Here is a 21,910-nt window from a genome sequence, read left to right as displayed (position 1 = left end):
TTGTTGACTCCCTCAGATAATTTTAACAGATTAGGGAGGCAGGGTTTTTCTTTACAAAAACTGTGTTGACTCTTCCCCAACAAGTTGTGTTTATCTATGTGTCTGATAATTCTGTTGAATAGTAGATGTGGTTACAGGGACAGGGTAGGCAGATGGGTTGGATGGGGACAGGGTAGGCTCTGGAAGACAGTGGCTGGCTAAGCTGGGATGCAGGCGCGTGCACGCACAAACACACAGAGAGGAAAAAGCAGGTTTAGAGCTCCCTCACCTGAGCCATATATCGCCGGAGGTCCTGGGGGTCCAGGAGGGCCTGGTGGGCCGGGAGGTCCAACTATTCCATACCCTGGAGATCCAGGTAGGCCAGGCAACCCAGGGGGGCCTCTTGGCCCAACAATTGAATCCCCCTTTGGCCCCTGTCAAGGGAGGAGACTATTCTTTAAACACAAAAATGATAAACATGCAGCAGTCTGAGCGAGCAATGGTGTAAGCACCCTGATCTCAATAGCGAGATCCTGAAGTTAGCCTCTCAAACCCATATTTGGGCATAAGTTAGTCTGTAGTTCTGATTTTCAGAAATGCTGAGCACTCAGAAGCTCTCACTGAAGACAACAGAAAATGAAAATCTTACTATTTAGGTACCTAAACTATGGATTTATAGCCTAATTTTTTGCAATGCTTTCTGAAAATCTTGGCCCAGGTGCTTGGATCTGCTCCGAATATCTGATTTCCCCCATAATGCTGTACACTATTCACCATGCACCTGAAACACCAGTGCACATCTAAGGTCACTCCATGTTTGATATACCCAAAATAGTGTCAAGATTGTCTCATGATGCCTGTGAGAAGGTTTTAGCCCTAAGGATACATGACTCACCCTGAGTGCCTCTCACATTGCAACAGTATCCCAGCCTTCTACTCCATTCCTCACCTGCCCTCTCCCTTCTTAAAAAAAAAAAAAAAAACAGACCCCATCTACCTAGCCTCCCAATTTATAAGTGCCAGAATAGGGAATCCTGCAATTTGGCAGGGAGCATCATGATCCCCGTGCATCTTCAACCCCTCTCCCACACATCCTTCAGGCCAGCCTGCATATATGGAACAGGTCGGGGCCATGTATCTGAAACGCCTGGTCATTATCTGCTGTAGTTGATGTGTAACCCAGTTTCTGCTGTTCGTCAGGCAAAGCATTTCTCTGCCAGACAACAGACTGGTGCAGAGGGAGCAGTTCCCAGTAGAGTCAAATAGGATAATTCAGGACTCACTGCAAGCAAGGGTCCTATCCTGGCACTCTTTCCTAGTTGCCACAAACTTTCCTTCTTTTCTGGCACAGTTATCACTAATGGAACCTAGCAAATCCCATACATTAGCCAATTAACAGGCACCATCCACCTGGGGATTAGCAAAACTGCTTCTAATGCTGATTTTTATGGTGAATAACACAGGGTAAAAAACTAGACAGATTACAAAGCAGCTGAATTGTATAGAAACTGTTCAGACTGATACAAATGGGATTTTTCATTAATGTTTTTGGAGCACTGGATGTTAGTTATGTTAGAAAATGTTAGTTAACTAGATGGCCAACATTTCTCAATATGGACACTATATTATTTCTGTACTGATTATTTTGCCCTTTATGATGATATAACCAGTAACATCATACATATCTTAATTTATGTTATTGATATTATGAAGCTACTTATTGATGTAGCTAATTCAGGCAACATAGCAAAATGTTAAATCTGTTTTGTTTGGCAACTTAATTACCACAGATGATATTAAAACATGTATATTTAATATTGTGAATAAATCCTATATGCAAGTCATACTAATTTTATTTGTATTTATTTTTAAACTTCTAAAATACACATAGCTATATACATTTAGGCATATGTACGGAAATATAAAATCACACATGGCATAGTGTGATTTTACAAGCTAGAAAGACAGCTTCCAAACAAAACACTCCCCCAGCCATCTTTCAATGAAAAACCTGAACAAACAAGTAGATCTTGCAGTGTGTAACGAAGGCTCTCTCTGACCAGCTACAAAGTTGAAGGACTTCTGAGAATCCTGCCACTGACAGATTACTATATATTTTTATTCTTACCCTTTATTGGTCAATGTGCCCAAAAGAGGCAATAGTCTTTGTAAATTCAGACAGTGTAATGAAGGAGGCTCTCCCCACACTGAACCTGTTGGATACAGTTCTCCTTTGATTAAGCCTAGTTCTTAATTCAGTTACTAAGTATGAATTGCAATTTTTACCACAAATAAATCTGTAGCTCACTTTAAATCTGTTCAGTGGTCTGATTTAGGCCCAAAACCTGGAAATTTTTATGCATGTGCCTAACTTTACTCACATGAGTAGTCTTATCAACTTCTATGGGGCTGCTTGCCTGCATAAAATATTACCCATGTACCTAAGTGTTTGCAGGTCTGGGGCTTCAGAGAAGAGGATTTTCAAAATCTTACCTACTTTAACTTTTGTAGTTAGTCCAAAAAACAAGCAAACAAACAAAACCATTAACAAAAGTCAGTGACATCATAGAAATTTAGGGCTGTAAGAGAACTCATGAAGTCACCAAATCCAGCCCCCTGCACAGAGGCAGGATCAAGTAAACTAGACCATTCCTGACAGGAGTTTGTCCAAGCTGTTCATAAAAGCCTCCAATGATGGGGATTCCACAACTTCCCTTGGAAGCCTGTTCCAGAGCTTAACTACCCTCAGAGTTAGAATGTTTTTCCTAATATTTAATTTAAATCTCCCTTGCTGCAGATTAAGCCCATTACTTCTTGTCCTACCTTCAGTGGACTTGGAGAGCAGTTCATCACTGCCCTTTTTATAACAGCCTTTAACATATTTGAACACTGTTATCTGGTCCCTCACCACCTCCTGTCTTCTTTTCTCAAGACTAAACATGTCCAATTTTTAAAAAATCTTTCCTCATAGGTCAGGTTTTCTAAACCTTTTATCATTTTTGTTGCTCTCCTCTGGACGCTCTCTACATCTTGTTCATATCTTTTCTATGCTGCAGTGCCCAGAATTGTACATAGTACTCCAGCTGAGACCTCACCAGTGCAGAGCAAGGTGGAATGGTTACCTCCCATGTCTTACATACAACGCTCCTCTTAATACATGCAGAATATTAACCTTTTCTGTAACTGCCTCTTATTGTTGACTCATATTCAGCCACTATACCCCTAAGATCCTTTTCAGCATTACTTCACTGAGCCAATTATTCCTCATTTTGTAGTTGTGCAATGGATGTTTCCTTCCTAAGTGAAGTACTTTGCACTGTCATTTTTTAAATTTCATCTTGTTGAATTCAGATCAATTCTCCAATTTATCAGGGTCATTTTGAATTCTAATCCTTTCCACTAAAGTGCTTGCAACCCCTCCTAGCTTGGTGTTATCCACAAATTTTATAAACATACTCTCCACTCTATTATCCAAGTTATTAATGAAAATGTTGAATAGTATTGGACCCAGGACTGACTCCTGTGGGATCCCATTAGATATGCCCTCCCAGGCTGACAGTGGACCATTGATAATTACTCTGAGTACATTCTTTCAACTAGTTGGGCCCCCATCTTATAGAAATTTCATGTAGACCACATTTCCCTAGTTCGTTTTTTGTGTTTATTTAGTTCTTACTGGAATGCGAAAATGCTCATGTACATTTCTGTTGCAAGACAGACTGCATCACTTACAACTAGTCCTGGTCTTCCAGGAAGTCCAGGGGGTCCAGGAGGCCCTGACATAAAGAACCCTCCACTTGGTTCTCCTTTTTCCCCTTTGAAGCCAGTTTCACCATTGTCTCCTTTCTCACCCTTAGAAGAAAAAGCATTTAAAAAAATTAAGTTGAAACAGGATTGGAACCTGCCATTGAGCCCATAAAGTTACACTAAAAATCTCAATACAGGATACAATGAGCTTAAAATCTTCTTTTGATATCACTCCCTTCCCCAATGATGTATAATGAAAACAAATAATCTACTTCTCCCACAGAGAGATGAGAAAAGTAGGTAGGGCAAATTGTGTTTATTGTAGTCCTCCTTCTGCAATCCTCCAAAACAAGATTCCCTACTGCAATTATACCTCCATCCACCAGAAAGCTGGAGGCAAAAGTCACAGGAGGTGCAAAGAGCCAGGCTTCACCCCTTTTCCTTTGGCCACTGAAAAAGCAGACTACAGACATCATAAAAATAGAGCTGATATTTAAAGATGTGTAGAAAAGCAAGGATTACTGTAGACAGATGGAAAGAAAGTGAAGGAGGTAGGATGAGAGAAGAGATGACACACAAAATATTGGCACATAATTGTCTCTTGTACTTCTCAGAGAAGATCATCAGTGAGTCTGAGAGAAGGAATGACAAGAAGAGCCTTGAAATACAAAGTTTTATTCTCTCTGCTGAATAAGAACCACATCAACAGAAGTTCCAGTCTCTCATTATTTTCCTTCTGTAGTTCTGTAACATGCTTGTTTTCTCTCTACCCTTCTCTTGGTCTTCCTTATTTCTTCCTTCTGAGAAATAAGATTGTAAATAGAAGCAAGCAGAAGACTGAGCAAGAATAACTCCATCCCAGGACAGGTGGCAAACCAGACTTAGGGAAAGGGGTGAGGAGCCCGGCTACTTATAGCTTTTGTGATTGACAGATTTTCCCTCTTGCTTCCTGGCAAATGGAGTTGTGAAGCTTGCTGCATGGCGTCTCGTTCTGTAGATGGGGGGACAAATGCCAAAACAGCACTTTATAGATGACAGCATCTGTTTAAGGTGGAGACATTATTCTGTTAAATCAAATAATCCACATCCTATCCAAGGGAGAAAATTTCTCTCTTTGAGTTGATACAGGCTACAGATTACACCAAAGACAATATAAATGGTTGAGCAGGAAGAAACTCTGATAGCAAACCTCCTCTATAATAATCTTTCAAGGGGATTGGTTATACCATTACATAACATTTTGATTTAATTTCTTCTGGAGATATCACTATGCAATATTCTGATTACATTACACTAGAAATCTTATATTGATACAAGGCAGGATATAAGAGTTCTAATTCAGTTAGAGCAAAACAAAAGCATTTTAAATTAATATTCCATTCCTATTCAATTCCAGCATGTAAAGTAATCCACAGTGGGAGGACAGATGAATGCTGAAACAGGGAGGTCTGGATCAGATGGTTTTCCTTAATAAGCCATTTTGGAGAACAAATAAAGGGAGATAGAACTATTGGCTCCCAACAGACCCTTTATTTTATTAAGACTGTAAAATGGTTTGTACTGGCTCCATCCTCTTTCCTGCAGTCACTGAAAAAGCAGACTTCAAACTTCACAAAAGCAGAGCAGATATTTGAAGGTGTGTAGAAGAGCAAGGACTAGTGCCTATGAGGGGAGAGAAAGGGAAGGAGATAGGATGGAAGAAGAGACAACACAAAATTATCGACACTGACTGTTCCTTGTACTTCCCCCATCCTACAGAGAAAACCATCAGCGAGTTTGGGAGAAGGAATAACAGGCAGTCAGTACAAAACTGATTTTTCATGTATTAAATGTAGCTATATTTGCTCTAACAGTCTTTTTGAAAGCAAAAGTTCTCTCACTCCATTGTTGGTATGAAAGAGTTTGAGAAATATAGAGGAGATTTAAAGTAGATAATGACAAAGTATGATTCATTTTAATACAATTTGTGAAAAGAAACTACTTAACAGTAAAACCCAGATAATACTTTGTACATTAGTAACCTCCTTTGTTTACTTTTGGCATATTATATAGTAATATGATAACTTGTTTGTTCAGCTATTAATTTGAATAATTGCATAATATATTAATTTGTAATTTCTGGTATAAATCAATTATTGTGTGTATTCCACTTGTGTGTTAGTATTTGTCTTATATTTAATGCATATTAAAATATAGGGTTAAAAAAGCTGAACAGAACTAAGATACACATGGGAAGTAATTACCTTCATGCTGTTAACCAAGTGGCTGAAATAGGCTGAAGGCAGAGGAGGACCTGAAAAATTAAGTACATTATTTTAGTGCAAAAATCATCTGTACTTTCCATTTTAAAAGGGCTAAATTATCCATAATTTCCATTTTAGAAGGCCATTATCTGTATTATTCTAGAATTTTAAAATATAACTCTTCTCCATAACCATCTTGACCTTTTTAATGTGGCAAACATTTGTTTCCCCTCAATTTTACTGTAGCAAAAGCCAACATCTGGTCTGTATGCCAGCATCACTGCTGGGCTGGTGTCAGTGGGATTGTGCTTATGCTCTGCTGATGGTTAGATAACCTGAGACTATGGAGTCAGTATTTTGTTTTTCATGCTCTCGCTCTGCTGTTTTTGTGTAGGTCTGAGAAATAACTTTTTTTTTTTGGCAGTGCTCAACAACAACATGATGGACTTGTTTCAAAGAGATACTTAGAATTCCCTGATGTATTGTAATCAGTTTAAATTAGGACTAACAGTTTAGAAGATTAATTGAATTCAAACAAATTGCAGGGAAGTGTATTCAATCAAATCCTAATGGAAAATATGGCACCATCTAGTTATTCATTCATAAATTAAAACATATCACACTTCAGAAAGGCAGTAAAAGTACCTCTCCGGCTCTCTTTTGAGATAAATCTTAACAACTGCTAGTGTGAGGGAATCTGGCACTTTGTTTTCCAATGAGGAAGCACTAATGTTCTCTGCTAAACATACACCCAATACAAAATCAATACTCTGCTTGATTTTAACACCCAGGGGACTGACACAAAGTCCACTGAAGTAAATTGAAAAGCTCCTGTAGACTTCTGTGGGCACTGGAACAGGCACGATAAGAGCTATTGGGTTCCACAGAACATCTGGAATTTCCGTGAGACAAAGTCAAATTAATTCATGTATCAGAGAGGTAACCATGTTAGTCTGTATTCACAAAAACAACGAGGAGTCTGGTGGCACCTTAAAGACTAACAGATTTATTTCGCCATAAGCTTTCATGGGTAAAAATCCCACTTCTTCAGATGCATGGAGTGAAAACAGAAGTGAAAAATAGAAGTGAAAAAAGAAGTGGATTTTTTAACCACGAAACTTATGCCCAAATAAAATCGGTTAGTCTTTAAGGTGCCACCAGACTTCTCATTGTTTTTGTAAATTCATTCATTTCATACAGATGTTGCTTTTGTCCCTTCCAGAGAAGTATCTGCAAGTATGAAGGCAACCAGACTGGAATTCACAAACAAAATCTATTGGGTTAAATTAGATAGAATTTTTTCCACAACATTTCTGAGCAAACAAAGCCATGGTTCACCATGTGATTGTCATGATTGGAACTCTGAAGATGCTACAGCAGAAGAGCTACAACTGTCCGCCCCATTTACACAGCTTGGAAAACTCTCTGTGCTCAGTTGAGCTAACTCATAGCATGACCTCCACCATCATCACTCTAATCTCTATCTCATGCACTTCATCTGTCAGACCAACATGACCTATAAGGATGACTTACAGGGAGAGGATACTTAGGCTGCTATAATGATCAAGAACAAAAAATGATGGTAATATTCTACTAGAGCAACAACAGAATGGGCCACCAACTGTGTGGTGCTTTCCTTTAGCAAAATCTGAAACCCAACAAGGTCAGTTGGATTCTCTAGGCAGGCTAAGTAAATAGAACTTTGTTATTTAGAGAACAAAGATGAACTCTGTCTTCAGACTAGAGGAAGTGATATCCTGACCATAACGAAGGTGTAATGTTCACCCCACTTTATCTCTGGTGAGAGTCCAAAAACACATCACAAGTATGTGGAACATGATATCACTGTGATTGTCCATCATCAGCACTTGCAAAACAATAATGAATTTAATAAAATGTGGGTGTGAGAAGTAGTGTGAGTAGGGTAGCTCATAAAACAGGATTTTTTCTTACGACAGGTCTACACTGGGGTGTGGGGGGGTCGACCTAAGATACGTCACTTCAGCTACGTGAATAATGTAACTGAAGTCAACGTATCTTAGGTCGATTTACTTGGCCGTGAGGACGGCACCGAGTTGACCGCTGCTGCTCCCCCATCGCCTCCGCTTCCACCTCTCAGCACAGTGGAGTTCCAGAGTCGATGGTAGAGCGATCGGGGATTGATTTTATCATGTCTACACTAGACGCATTAAATCAATCCCCAATAGATCGATCACTATCCACCGATCCGGCAGGTATTGCAGACGTACCCTTAGTTTTCCTTTGAAGTACCCAGTTCCTGCATTTTAAAAGTTGGCTGATGTTTGGGGAGCCCCTCCAAACTTTTTAGAAGCATGTGATACTGATCAGCAGAAAGGTTAGCATGAAGGGCAAAAAGTCAAAATAGAAGTTTAGTGTGAAGAGCTGCCCTCTGAAAGATAACAACTGTAAAGTTATTTTAAGTCACAAAACTAAAGCTCTGGATTGAAGGCCTGAAATATTATAAGTACCACACATGAAAATATTTCTTAATTTCTACAGCGCTCCTTTTATGTTTCACTATTTCTAATGTCCATCAATATAACTTTTCCATTTTTTGATTTTTTTCTAACTATCTAGTAATTAAAACAGGCACAAACAGGAAGACTTTATGAAATACAACAGCAACCTTGGCTGAAAAGATTTGCCTACGAGCCCTAGACAAAGACCACATTGTTTGTACAGTACGTGACACATAGAACAAAAAGTTCCTGCCCCAAGAAGCTTATAACAATCTAACTCCCCTAATTTAAATGTATTAGCTATGTATATCAAATTCTCCCATAAAAATAAATTCTTAGTGGGCAACTCCTGTTAGGATGTTTCCAGGCCCCATTAACTGCTATCAGTGTCAATACTTTTGATAATCAAGACGAATAAATGTTTATACTGAACACAGATGTCAATAATTATGTGGCACTAGACTTCATCACAATTGGCTGACAATGCCAGGCAAATAAAAGGACTTGGTGTCCTTCAAAGCAGTTTAACACATTGTGACAATCCAGATAGTTCTAAACATTTATTTGAAAAAAAAAATCACAAATAAGATGATGATGTTTCCCATAATATTATAGGGTTTATTGATTTATGCCCAAATTCAGCAAGGAATCTAAGTACATACCTAACTTCAAACAGAAGTGGGACTATGCCAGTGCTTAAAATTAGCCATGTACTTAAGTACCCTGCAAAATCAGGGCCTTAATAAACTGTGATTAAGTTAAACACCTGGTCTGGCATGGGAAATAAATATGAGTTTTAAAATGTATTAGATGTTTTGCATCTCTTAAAATAAACCCACTTGAAAAGCACATATAGTGCTCTACAATCATATTCATAATACCTGGTAGTCCAGGTGAGCCTCTCTCTCCTTTTTCACCTTTTAAGCCTGGTGGGCCATGCAGTCCCCAGGAGCCTGGTTCGCCTTTCATACCTGCCATAAAAATATTGCCAGAAAATGAAATGCATTCTTAGCAAATGGAAGTTATTGCAAAGTATAATTTTAAAATATGGTGTAACAGATACCGTGTTAGTGATGGGCAAACCACAAAAGTTCTGGGAAAGGATTCTAAACAAGTTTATTCAAACTTAGAGGCTCCTTTCCCTTGTTACAAGCTTCCCCAGCTTTCCCCACAACTGTTTAATGGCTACTGATGCCTTCCTCCTTCCCATGGCATTTCAAAAGGACTGTCATTTCCTCTTTGCCTCAAGAACCGGAAATAACCCCTCTGTAAGGCTGTCTCTGTCTTGAGATCTCTCCCAGTCTTGAGCGACCCAGGCCTGCCTGAAGTAAGCCAAACCAGAGACCACCCCAGCTGAGATACCTTCTTGATGTGGTCTACCATCCTAAGAGTACTGTAGAGAAAGCACTATCAAAGGGTAGAGGTGTATCTCTAGCAGGCTTAATCACTCAGGCATTTGAATTTCTTATCACAGAGCAATAAATAATGACTTCTGTTGAGGCCAGCAAAACTATTTATAATTCATTGCCTGTGATAAGTGAGTGTGACTAATGGAAAAAAAAACCAATATTCTTTCAGAGAATATAAAAACTTTTAGCAAGATTTCCTTATCAGGTGGGGCAGGAAAGTGTAGGGGGAGGGGGTAGACCTGCACTCAAATCAGTGTTGAGTTTGCGTCCTCTCTTCCATGTATTTGCTCCCCACCTCCAGTTTCAATTGCAGTTCTACCCTGTCAGGTGACTAGATAACATGGCACTCTTCTTACTCAATGGATCTGATACCAGCAAGTGACATTCACTCCCACATACTGGGACTTTTCCGGCTGGATTCCCCACCACAGTGCCCCTTATGTAGTCATTTACATCTGAGCAAAGTGAGTGTCAAACAACTCCATTCTCATGTGGTTGCATTTTACAGCTACTTTGCCAGGTGTAAATGGCTACACAGGTGCAAAGTGCAGTGTTCCTATGCTGAGTGGTGGGCAGGAGGTATGGCAGTGAAGTTCACTCCTGAAATCCAGAGACAAGGCATGTGATTACAGTGTAGTCCTCTCCATGGCCACTCTTCATTGTTCCAGTTTATGGGCTGGAGTAGCCATTGAAACCCTACACTCCAATTGTGCAGTGTATTAGTGCCACTGGATCCATATTAACACAGATCCCATGGCCTCTTTTATAATTTACACACATTGCATCTGTATCTAAGGCTGGTGCAGAAACCACCTCCGTCTTGCTTGGGCCCTGCCTTCATGGCTGCACCAATGCCCTTTTCCTGTGCACACCCAGACTAGTGTTTAATGGTGACTAAGGAATTCCTGCATGGGCTGGCGGGGAAAATGCATTCCAACGCCTTCCCTTTATGGGAATATTCATCCCCTTGAGAGGATCTGCAGGGAGGGTGGCTCTCAGCCTTTGGGGGTTTATGTTATGATTTGGACCAATTTTAATGCCTATCGGACACAATTAATGGACTATTGGACACAACTGGGCACAATTAATGCCTATTTTTAGTTACATTCATGGTGTGCAAGATTCAAAGATCAGATTAGCAATGCAAGATGCCATGGGGGACAGGAGTTGAGGCTCTTTTTGGGAGCCAAGATGGAAGGGATGGGAACTGACTCAGTGGAATGTTTAACAGTTCTCCAAGTACAAGGCCCATGTCTGCTGCCCAGAGGTAGTGCCAGCAATGCGACTGGAAGGGGCTTAGACCCAGAGACTAAAGTCTGTTGCACAGTTTCCTGTTCACTGCTGGACTCTACAGGTTTGACATTCCTTCTTCCTCCATTATCCCTGAAATCCCTCTCCACTAAGGGGGAGCAACTAAAGGAATCCCCAACCTGTGGTGCTTGCAAAGCTTCCTGGTCTAATGTCGCCCTCCCAAGGGCACTTCTGCAGGAGGGTGCAATATGTATCGTTCCCTCCCTGTTAATCTGTCTCCCTTCACCATTGTTTCCCTCCCTGGGAATGTCTACACTTCTCTCTCTCTCTCTCTCTCTCTCTCTGCCTTGGAAAATTATCTTCTCTTCAATAGGTCTCACCTCATCCTCCTACAGAGTGAAGGGAAGGGGAGAATTTCTTCTGTCTCCCCAGAAAGGTTCAAACACTCTTTCCCTTGCAAGTGAAAGAGATTTTGGTGGTTTGATCTCTCCTTTTCAAAAATCTCTTCAAGGGTAATTTGCAGTGATTCCTGCTCTAAGGAGGGGTTGATCCTGTCTATGATATTTACTTTGGCACAGATCCACAAAGGGACTTAGGTGTTGCCAAACTTAATTTTTAGGTGCTGAGAAAAATCACAGGAAAAACACTGCAATCCACAAAGCTTGAGGCCATGTCTACACATACAGTCCTGCAGTGGTGCAGCTGTGCTGCTGCAGCGCATCTGGTGAAGACTGTCTATGCCGACAGGAGAGAGAGAGCTCTCCTGTCAGCATAAACCCCACCTCCCACTTCTGTAAGCAGCATAAGCTATGTCAGCTGGAGAAGCTCTCCCATTGACACAGTGCTGTGCACACTACCACTTATGTCAGTATAACTTATGTCACTCAGGAAGGTGGAATATTCACAACCCTGAGCGACACATGTTTTGCTGACACAGGCAGTAGTGTAGACATAGCCCAAGCTAGGTGTCTGTGTTCCCAATATACTGAATGGGGGAGAGACAGACACTTCAAATTGCAATCCACAAATCCAGCAGGCTAGGCGGGGAGCAGCCTAAGCTAGCCAGTGGGAGATGCTAACTAGAGGGATGTGTGCTAAGTCCACCCATCTTATGGAGAGAGACGCCCCTGGTTCAAGTCCCCCCTCTGCCTGTGAGTAGTCTAACCACAAGGCTATGAACTATTCTGATATGAGGTTCCCTCAATCTCTCCTATTGAAGTTGTTCCACTTTAATTAAATCATTAAATATTAATTGGGCCAGAGATAGCCCAGTGGTGAAAGCATTCACCTGAGAAGTGACAGGTCTCTGTTCAAATCTCTTCTCACCCTCAGGAAGAAAATAGGACTTGAACTGGGGGTCTCCCACATCTTGGATGAATACTCTGACCACTGGACCAAGGGTTATAAGAGAGGCCCTTCCAGGACCAGCACTAGAGGTTTTAGCGCCCTAGGCCCATGGCAATTTCACCGCCCCGTGCGCTGGTCCCGTGACTCCAGTGGAGCTGCCGCATTTGTGCCTGTGGGCAGTCCATCGGAGTCGCACGAGCAGCGGACCCTCCGCAGGCATGACTGCGGCAGCTCCACCAGAGCCGCCTGCCGCCCCCTCTGGCAAAATGCCGCCCATCAATAATCCCGGCGCCCTAGGCGATTGCCTAGGCCGCCTAAATGGAAGCGCCGGCCCTGGGCCCTTCCTCCTTCTCCTCTGCCACTGAGCTGTGAGGGAGGAGAAGGAGGAACTCACCTGAGGGGCCATGCTCAGAGGCTGCCTACCAGGTTGGGCCCCACATGTGACAGGAGACCCAACACCTCTCTTTATCCAGTATGTGGATCACTCCCAGGCTTAGATGGGAGATAGGTGCCTAGAGTGAGACAGCAGTGGGTATGCCCACAGGCAAAAAAACTTAGACGTTGAGTGAGTTCAGGCACCTACAGGGTTCGGTGGCAGCTGAGTGGGAGTTTTGTGGCTCAGAGTGGTGCCTAAAAACAGGATTTAGGTACCTAAGTACCTGCGTGGATTACACTGTTGATGCCCAAGCAATGGGACTGGAGCTCTGATCATAGGCAGGAGCTTCCCATTCTGACTGGCTGACCCAAGGGAATGTTCTGTGCCATTCAGAACAAACACAGTCATCTGTGAGAGCAGTAGGACCAGCATTCATCAGGCAGGAGTTGGGGGTCTTCTGGGCTGGCTGAATTGGGAATCAATCCAATCCAGTTTTCTTCCCATAAGAGTAATTTCAGGTTAGCCTTTGAGTTTGCTGTTGAGATGTTCCCAGAGCACAGGAGGACTGATTGTGTGACTGCATATTCCATACAGTTCTATAGCCGATTATGACAGAGAACACATAACAATGGGACTGTGGCCTCACCCCACACAGCCACATCTATGTGTCTTATCCCTGATCAAGAGATACCAGCTCTGAGAGAAAGGATAGTTCAGTCCCATGGCTCATTCACGCCTTGGTCTCTATGCTGATCACTGGCAACAGGGTACTAATTTGTACCAACAGTGCTGGTGGGTTTGGGGATGTGGATACTAGTTTAATAAGAACACAATTGAGGCCACAAAATCATTTCTTATGGTGTAGATTGCCTAATAGCCAAGAGATGGCTGAGACTTTTGGTCACTACAACTAGGGTCATATTTGATCCAATATATTGCTACAAGAAGTAAAAAATCCAATAGTTTACCATAAATGTTAGCTTCTTGGTTTCCAGGATGAGCAGTGCCAACCTACACACAAAGAAATATAATCAGAATATTATCTATACAAATTATCTTATACTTATGCAGCGGTTAGCATAATAGGGCCCTGATTCTGGCTGGAGCTTTTGTGTGCTATCACAGTACATATAATTAATAGTTTAAGCTGTTTTAGTCAACTTGCCAATGTCCAAATATTAGCCAGTTAAGACTTATTCAGTATTGTGCGTTTTTCAACATGCAGCATGCTTTCAGTGGGCTGTAAAACATGCATTTTTGCAATATTAACTGAATTCTGCTTTCAGTTATGCTAGTATAAATCCAGGGTAACTCAATTCAAGTCACTAGAATTGCTCTGGATTTACATCAGTGCAAATGAGAGCAGAATTTGATTTTTAAGATAACAGTTTGTGGTTGCAGTGCTTTTCATCAACTATTAACACAATTCAATGGCTTCTTATCTGCTCCATGTGCATAAAAGACACTTGAGAGAAAGAAAAGTGTGATCGAAGCACGAGACTGGGAGCCAGGAACTCCCTAATTCTATTCCTGCTGTGGTCTTGAGTATGTCACAAACTTATTGCCTGTCTGTAAAACAGAGACAAAATAACTTACCGCCTAAAGATATTGAGAGGATTAATTAATGTTGATACAATGCTCTCAATGGATAAAACACTACTTAATGCTAATTATTACTATTAATATGAATTACATCCTATTCACATATTAAAAATCTCATTGTGCAGCGGCTGCATGAAAAGGTCCAGTCCTGCAACACTCACTGCAATTTCAGTGGGTCTATTCGCACAAGGAATGCTTGCAGGATTCAGTCCATAGTTCCTTACGAATATTCACTTATACAGAGGTGTGGAGCGGAGTATTTGTATGTACAAATTGGGGCAGTTTTATGTCATTCACAAATATAGAGCAAAACTATCTTGCATATTAAGATGCATGGAGAGGCACTTAGAACCACACATTTCTTTTATCTGGGCAGTCATTAGTGCAATTAAAATATTTTCAGAGTTCTTGCTACTGTTCACTGATTTTTAACCTCTGTGTGAATGAACTATTCTTGCTCTCTAGTGGGTTTCTGTCATTTTAATGGTTGCACAGAAGATAATTGCAAGGCATTGGTAAGAAAGTTGGCCAATCCGTAGAAAAATTCCTAGCAGATCTAATGAAAATTTCTTATAAGAAAGTTATACGTAAGATGGAGAATTTATGGATGGAATGAAAGAGATAAGAATGAAATTCCAAAAACAAGTAGTTAAAGCCTCATAGAAACGTAAAAACATCTTGTGGTCATTTTTCTGTGTCTGAGTTCATAAGTAACGTTAATATGGAAAGGTTTATAAAACCAGTTAATATATTTTTCTTTAAAGGCAGGAGAGATTATTTTCTTATTTTGTTCTTATTGATATTGAGTCTCATTGTATTTATACCAATATAGATCTGGGGTCTCTCTTCCAAAATCAACCTAAATAAACTGGGATAAGTGAAATGAGAAGTGGACCCACTGTAAAGTGTTGAGTTTTAATATGATGTACTGTAGCAGACGGATGATGCAGCCCTCCTGCACACCAGGCTGACGCAGGAGGCATAACGGCTCTTGAACAATACGTCTACACTGCAGTTAAACATCTGTATCAGCTGACTCGGGCCTATATCAGCTGACTCAGGCTTCAAGGGCTTGGGCTACGGGGCTGTTTAATTGCACTGTAGATGTTTGGCCTCAGGCTGGAGCACAGGCTCTGTGATTCCAGGATGGGAGACGGTCCCAGAGGCCCAGCCCAAATGTCTACACTTCAAATTAAAGCAGTGTTGCCTAGTGGTTTGAGTGCTGGACTGAGACATACGAGACCTGGGTTCTATTCCTAACTCTGCTACTAGCCTGTTGGGTGATCTTGTGCCTCAGTTTCTCCATCTGTAAAATGAGAATAATGATAGTGATATCCTTGGTAAAGTGCTTTAAGATCCACTGATGAAAAGCATTATATAAGTGCTAGGAGGTATTATTTTAGGTGGCAGGGATAGCTCAGTGCTTTGCACATTGGCCTGCTAAACCCAGGGTTGTGAGCTCAGTCATTGAGGGGGGCCATTTAGGGAACTGGGGTAAAAATTTGTCTGGGGATTAGTCCAGCTTTGAGCAGGGAGTTAGGCTAGATGACCTCCTGAGGTCCCTTCCAACCCTGATATTCTATGATTCTATAAATTAAATAGCCCAAGCCCTGTGAGCAGAGTCAGCCACCAGTGTTTAACTGCAGTGTAGAAATACCCTGAGGCACAATCCTTTACCAAGCCCCACATTGCTCACCTACTCAGCCCAGTGACTATTTGCCACAATATGGCCTTTAGGAAAGCTCTAGTATGACTCAGGCCTGTTCACAGTTTATTACAAGAGGTAATTTCTGTGATTTACTAAACAAAAAGTCTCTGAGGTCCTCTAAACCTTAGTGCCACATCAGCTCCTCAGACATCCTAGGTGAAATTCCAGCCTCATTGAAGTCAATGGAAGTTTTGTAATTGACTTCAGTGGGGTCAGGATGTCACTCCTTGAGTTTTATGAGGCAATAATAGTTGGCATGTGTGACCCAGGGAGCCCCTCAGTGCCAGCTGGCAGAGGGCACACCATAATATAACTCACATCAGGCCTGATATACTCGTTGCCCCAATTCACTGTTGTCAATCTGATTCTAAAAGGTGTCTATAGTGGAGTAGTCACCCTGCTCTGGGTTGGAAGGGGTTAAAAACAGCCCTGGGAAAGGGCTGCCTGGAGACCCAACCATGAGCAGGCTTGAGGCAGCCAATCAGGGCCCAGCTGGGTGAGTATAAGAAGGGCTAAGGGAGGTGCTGGGTCAGTCTGACTCCAGCATTGGAGTGGGAAGGACCTAGCTGACTCAGAGCAAAGGGTACCTGGGGCAGAACAGTGCTGGGGAAAGCAAGAGGAGCTGGGGAGCTCCATCCTGGCAACTCCGCAGGCTGAGGTCTTGTTAAAGGCCTAAGTAGGTACTGGGGCTGCAGAGGTGCAGCCCAGGGATAGGCAGAGGCAGCTGGTCCAACTCCCTTGCCAGTGATGAGTGGCCACTACAGGCTGCTGTCTGCCTCAGATAAAGGGTGCTAGATGATGAATGGCAATAGCCACTGAGGCAAAGAGGGTTGAGGGGTTCCTCTGGGAGGGGAGACCCAGAGCATGGGGACTGCTGTGGCGAAGAACCTCAAGATAAAAGGGCACTGGGATCCAAGAGGGACATACGGCCTGAGGCAGGAGAGACACTAGACAGAAGGGGGCACTCCAAGGCTGGAACTGAGCTAATTCCTGGACGACCCGCAGGAGGCACCACAGCGGCGAGTGCTCAACCTGCTACAGTGTCATCTAAAGGTGTCATATGCAAACAGGTATCACGCTGGTCATTAATGTTACTGTATAGTGTAAGTATGGGCGGAATGTAAAGAATAGATGTGTGATAGAAATATCTTCTTCAAATGTGTTTGGCAAGCAGTGCATAAGCCTAGTCTGTTCTAAACAAAGGAATGTTGTTTCACCTGCTTGACTGTCTCTCCAATGTAAATTGAGCAAGGTGAGGACAGAAACAATGGTACTGCATTTACATATAAGGTAAACAGAGCTACCAAACTAGCAAGTCGGGGAGATGACCACACAATGAAACGATCACAATGGGGGATGGAAGCTGTACACCCAAGAAGACTTCCTGGCTGTAGAAAGAGAGACAATGGACTTTGGGAAATATAAGCAGAAACAGAAAGTCATTTTGGCATCCACCATCTGAGGACAGAGCTCTTGAAACCGAGAAAGATGGATCCTTCAGCCAAGTGGACTAAAGTTTCTGGGTACTGATTATAGGTGAGAAACCTGCTTAGACAAAGAGTGTAACTTGAAGTTAGTTTTAGTCACTAGAAAGTGTGGTTTGTTTTGTTTGTAACCTTTCATGTCTCTTTCTTTCTCATCTGAAATCACTCAAACCTGTGCTCTTTGTTAAGAAACTGAAAAACAAAACCATCTCAGTGCTGGTTATGAAAGTGAAGCGTGAGTCTTCAGCTAACCTAACTGGTTGACGTGGGCTCTGTCTCTTTGCAGGCAGCAAACTTAACTTCTGCGACTGTCCAATGAGAGGGACTGGACACTGCAAGGGGACGTCTCTTGGGAACTTGGGAACTGGTGTTCACTGTTACCTGTAAGGCAAGGTTTAGATGGCAGAGTCCTGAAAATTTTGCTGGCAAAGCACACAAGCTGATGTGTCCAGGAGCTGGCACACAGCTCAGCAAGAGCAAAGGTCGCTCTTGCTGTGACGGTTCTGGGTGACTTGAGCAAGATGTCATAGCATGTGGATGGAACAATTGGAATGTAAATCCAAGTAGGGCAAAAGAAGATTTTGTTTGTTTGATATATGCTCTACATGTCCTGGCATTTAAAGAGACTAGACAATTTTATTCTGATTGTTGCCTGAGAGGTATTGTACAAGCAGTAACAGAAATAAAAGTTCCTCCCACCTCCTTTAAAAAAAATCAATAGAAACACATCTTTCCAAAGACAATTCTTATTTTTTTTAGACTCCCTTTGTCTCTAATCTTTGGTCGACAAACAAAAGAACAATGTTACAAAGCTTTAAGCCAAAAGTTTACAATGTTGTTTATACCTCTCATGCATTCTACAAGGCGTTCATTGTTGAGAATATAAAATACTCTGTTATCTTAAAGCCTTGATCCTACTTCATTGTGTACATTGGACATATGACATTACCAAGGCAGATAGCAAAGCAAAAGTAGAGACTGAAGAGAGCTAAAACATGCACAGAGATGTTTGTGTCACTTGTTCTCATGGCCATGCACTTACATATATCAATGTAATTTGGTAAAAGCAGGGTCTGTATATAACTTACTGGCATTTTGCAGTGAGGTCTGGGAGAAATTGGGAAAACTGTCTATTCAAAATGTGGAGGAAAATGAATTCAGTAAATAAAGATGATGATGATATAGCAAATAAATATTCAGATTTAATAGAAGATGACAGGCAAAGGACCCTCCACAATACAAAAATCTCCTCATTTTGAATGGATTTTCTGGGTCAGATGTTAAGAATGCTCTTGCATGGTGGGTTCTGCCAGCAAGTGGTGGCCTTTGTGGATGGGGCAAACCTCTTAAATAAGAGTGCTTTCAACATCTGTGGTTAGGAGGTTCTGTCCTATATACACAAGCTGGAAATCTGCCTGCAAACCTGTGCGATCTGAAACAATTTCAAGGTTTCACCTTACAACCCATTTCAAGAGCTGTGCATTACTGCAATGGCAGCAAGGCCCCACAGACCAACAAATAATCCCTCTAGGTACTTACTCCTTTGATGTGAATTACAGCCCCTGGAGGTCCAGGGGGTCCCGGGGGCCCAGGCAAGCCAGGAGGACCCTGGGAAGGCAAAACAAGGAGAAAAAGACATTTATTAGTTAGAACCTTTCAGACTGCAGTGCCAGCTGACAGAAAAAGGGCATGGGCCAATTTGAACATGGAGCCTTGTGCTAACTGGCCTGAAGGGAGGTTGAGCATTTTCTTGCATGTACAAATTTTTACCTTTAAAAAGAAAATGTGGATTCTAAGATTTGACCCACAATATTTCATAGACAGGAGAATTGCCCAAGGCTTTTGCATTCAGAACAAACAAACCAACCACAGAATTATATAAAAAAGCTCCATTTGTTCCCCAGAAAACACTCTCTTTGGATTTTCCAAACTGCTGAGACATACACAATTACAAATTGCACTGTTCAAATGCCATTCAGACAACTGGACATTTAAATGCAGAACATCTGTAACATAAATCGTAGCTCTAAGCAGAGAGATTCTGAACCATTCAGTCATGTAGCCTTTTATGTTATTTAAAGTGAATTTTGTAATGTGGTATTATGCCACAGTGGGTTTGGTTCTGGCAGCTACAAGTTCAAGCTTAACAGAGTGAAAGTTATGTTTGCTACTTGCTTTAGAGTTAGAGTTTTTAGAAACACATAAAGACCAAGGGTAGTGACCACACATACATTTACCAGTACAAAGTTTAGTTTAGTTTATAAGTAAGTTATGATTACCCAAGCATATAGAAATTCTATACAGACCTATGCACAAGTTACAAATATAGTTATACTCACATCCTTAACAATAGTGTTAGGGTCTGATGTGTCTCTCATGCTTGATCATTAGTAGAGGAATGGTTCCCGCTGGAGTCTCCCATAGGGAGCCCAATTTTCCCATTCTGGGCATCCCTTTTTGTAATGTAATCCTGTTTATATCTACATTCTGGGCATGTTCATAAAAGTGTCAACTCTCTTTTCTCTTATTGGTCTGTGTTCCCTGGAAACTTAAGGGACCTCAATTTTCTATAGACTGTGTAAGTTCCCTTTGTTTTTATCCCATGGTTTAAGACACATGTCAGAGACAGATACGCCTTTACAGTATTTTTATGATCTAATATTAATCTTTTGGGCAATTTTGCACAATATTACCACCTGGTACCCCCTTTCCCATATTTTTAGGGCATTGGGTTATTCTTTGGTCATTGGCTTGAGTTATTACTTCTTGTCTCCAAGACCTAAAATAGCTAAGCTAAAGTCTTGCAGGCCTCAACCTACGGGTTTTTGCATTTTAGCTTGTCTTACTTATGTCTAATACTTGGTTTCTTTAAATACTGATCAATTTTACATTTTTATAATCCTACAAATTCATTCTAATTAACATAAAATGAATATATGTAATATCACATATTAATTAATCATAACATTACACAATAAATGAATAATAAACTAAAATCATTGGCTACAACCAGCACACTACACACTCAGGAACTGCACTATTAACAATGGGCTACTGCACTGACATCAGTGCACTTATTCTGGATTTACACCACCATAACTGAATGTAGAATCCAGCCCAACCTATAACACTGAATGCTATATCCATGTGGAGGCCCTGTGTCCACACACTGGGTCTGGTCCCTGACGGATCCCCACCCCCAGCTCCCTACTAGCACTGCTACATTGGAATAACACTCTTCATTAGGCATCTAAGCAGAAAAGTGTCAGAGGGGGAGCCATGTTAGTCTGGATCTGTAAAAGCAGCAAAGAGTCCTGTGGCACCTTATAGACCAGTGGTCCCCAACCTTTTCGTCTGGCGGGCGCCAGACAAAAGACCGTGGCGGCAGTGGGGCATCCACCGAAATGCCACCGCATTTCTGCGGCATTTCGGTGGCGATATCTCTCCATGACGTCACTTGTCAGCAGCAAGCGGCGTCCTCAAGAGGTTTCACCGCTGAAATGCCGCAGAAATTCGGCAGCATTTTGGCGGATGCTCCACCGCCGGCCAGGATGCAGGAGCATTTAGATGCCCCAGCAGGCGCCGTGTTGGGGACCCTTGTTATAGACTAACAGACGTATTGGAGCATGAGCTTTTGTGGGTGAATACCCACTTTGTCGGATGCATCCGACGAAGTGGGTATTCACCTACGAAAGCTCATGCTCCAATACGTCTGTTAGTCTACAAGGTGCCACAGGACTCTTTGCTGCTTAAGCAGGAAAGATACTACAGGCTGTAATGAGGGATACAGAGGGGCATAATGGATGGATGTGGAAAGAGGAGGAGAGGGCAGAGATTATGAACCTGTCTGCTGCTATAGCTGACTTCTCTGTCCATCTAAATGAATGACACTTTGATTATGTTGGCTAACATATGAGAACTCAAATTATTTAGAACAGTTGCACCTGGTAATGAGATCCTCTCATCTGATAGAAATGGAACAAATCCATAGTCCCTTCTGGCTTTAAATACTATTAGGTCATGTAATCTGATCTCCTATATCACAGCCCACAGAATTTCACACAGTAACCCCTGCATTGAGTGCATTAACTTATGTTTAGCTAAAAGATGTCTTCCAGAAAGACATCCAGTCTCGACAAAGATTCCAAGAGCTGGAGAATCCAACACTTCCCTTTGGTAGTCTGTTAATCACTCTCACTGTAAGAGATTTGCGCCTAATTTCGAATTTGAATTTGTCTGGCTTCAGTTTCCAGCAACTCGTTCTTGTTTTGCCTTTCTTTGTTC

At 41.8% G+C, this 21,910-nt stretch overlaps 1 protein-coding gene across 3 annotated transcripts in view; it reads right to left on the bottom strand.

The window, feature by feature from the left end:
• Positions 1-21,910, bottom strand: part of COL15A1 (collagen type XV alpha 1 chain) — a 265,933-nt gene that overhangs the window by 18,723 nt on the left and 225,300 nt on the right. For 2 of the 3 annotated variants that reach the window (XM_030551564.1, XM_030551563.1), the window contains exons 30-36: positions 19,166-19,234; positions 18,715-18,756; positions 13,801-13,843; positions 9,331-9,420; positions 5,970-6,019; positions 3,712-3,831; positions 269-413 (exon numbers count right to left, since the gene is read on the bottom strand). In XM_030551564.1, coding sequence (XP_030407424.1) covers positions 269-413; positions 3,712-3,831; positions 5,970-6,019; positions 9,331-9,420; positions 13,801-13,843; positions 18,715-18,756; positions 19,166-19,234 — 559 coding nt within the window. The remainder of the gene's footprint in view (positions 1-268; positions 414-3,711; positions 3,832-5,969; positions 6,020-9,330; positions 9,421-13,800; positions 13,844-18,714; positions 18,757-19,165; positions 19,235-21,910) is intronic. The other variant, XM_030551565.1, reaches the window with a different exon arrangement.

Source organism: Gopherus evgoodei, chromosome 2 (assembly GCF_007399415.2).
Source record: "Gopherus evgoodei ecotype Sinaloan lineage chromosome 2, rGopEvg1_v1.p, whole genome shotgun sequence".
Classification (NCBI taxonomy): Eukaryota; Metazoa; Chordata; order Testudines; family Testudinidae; genus Gopherus; species Gopherus evgoodei.
Note: the sequence above shows the minus strand (reverse complement) of the source record. Positions and strands in the feature narration are given on the sequence as shown.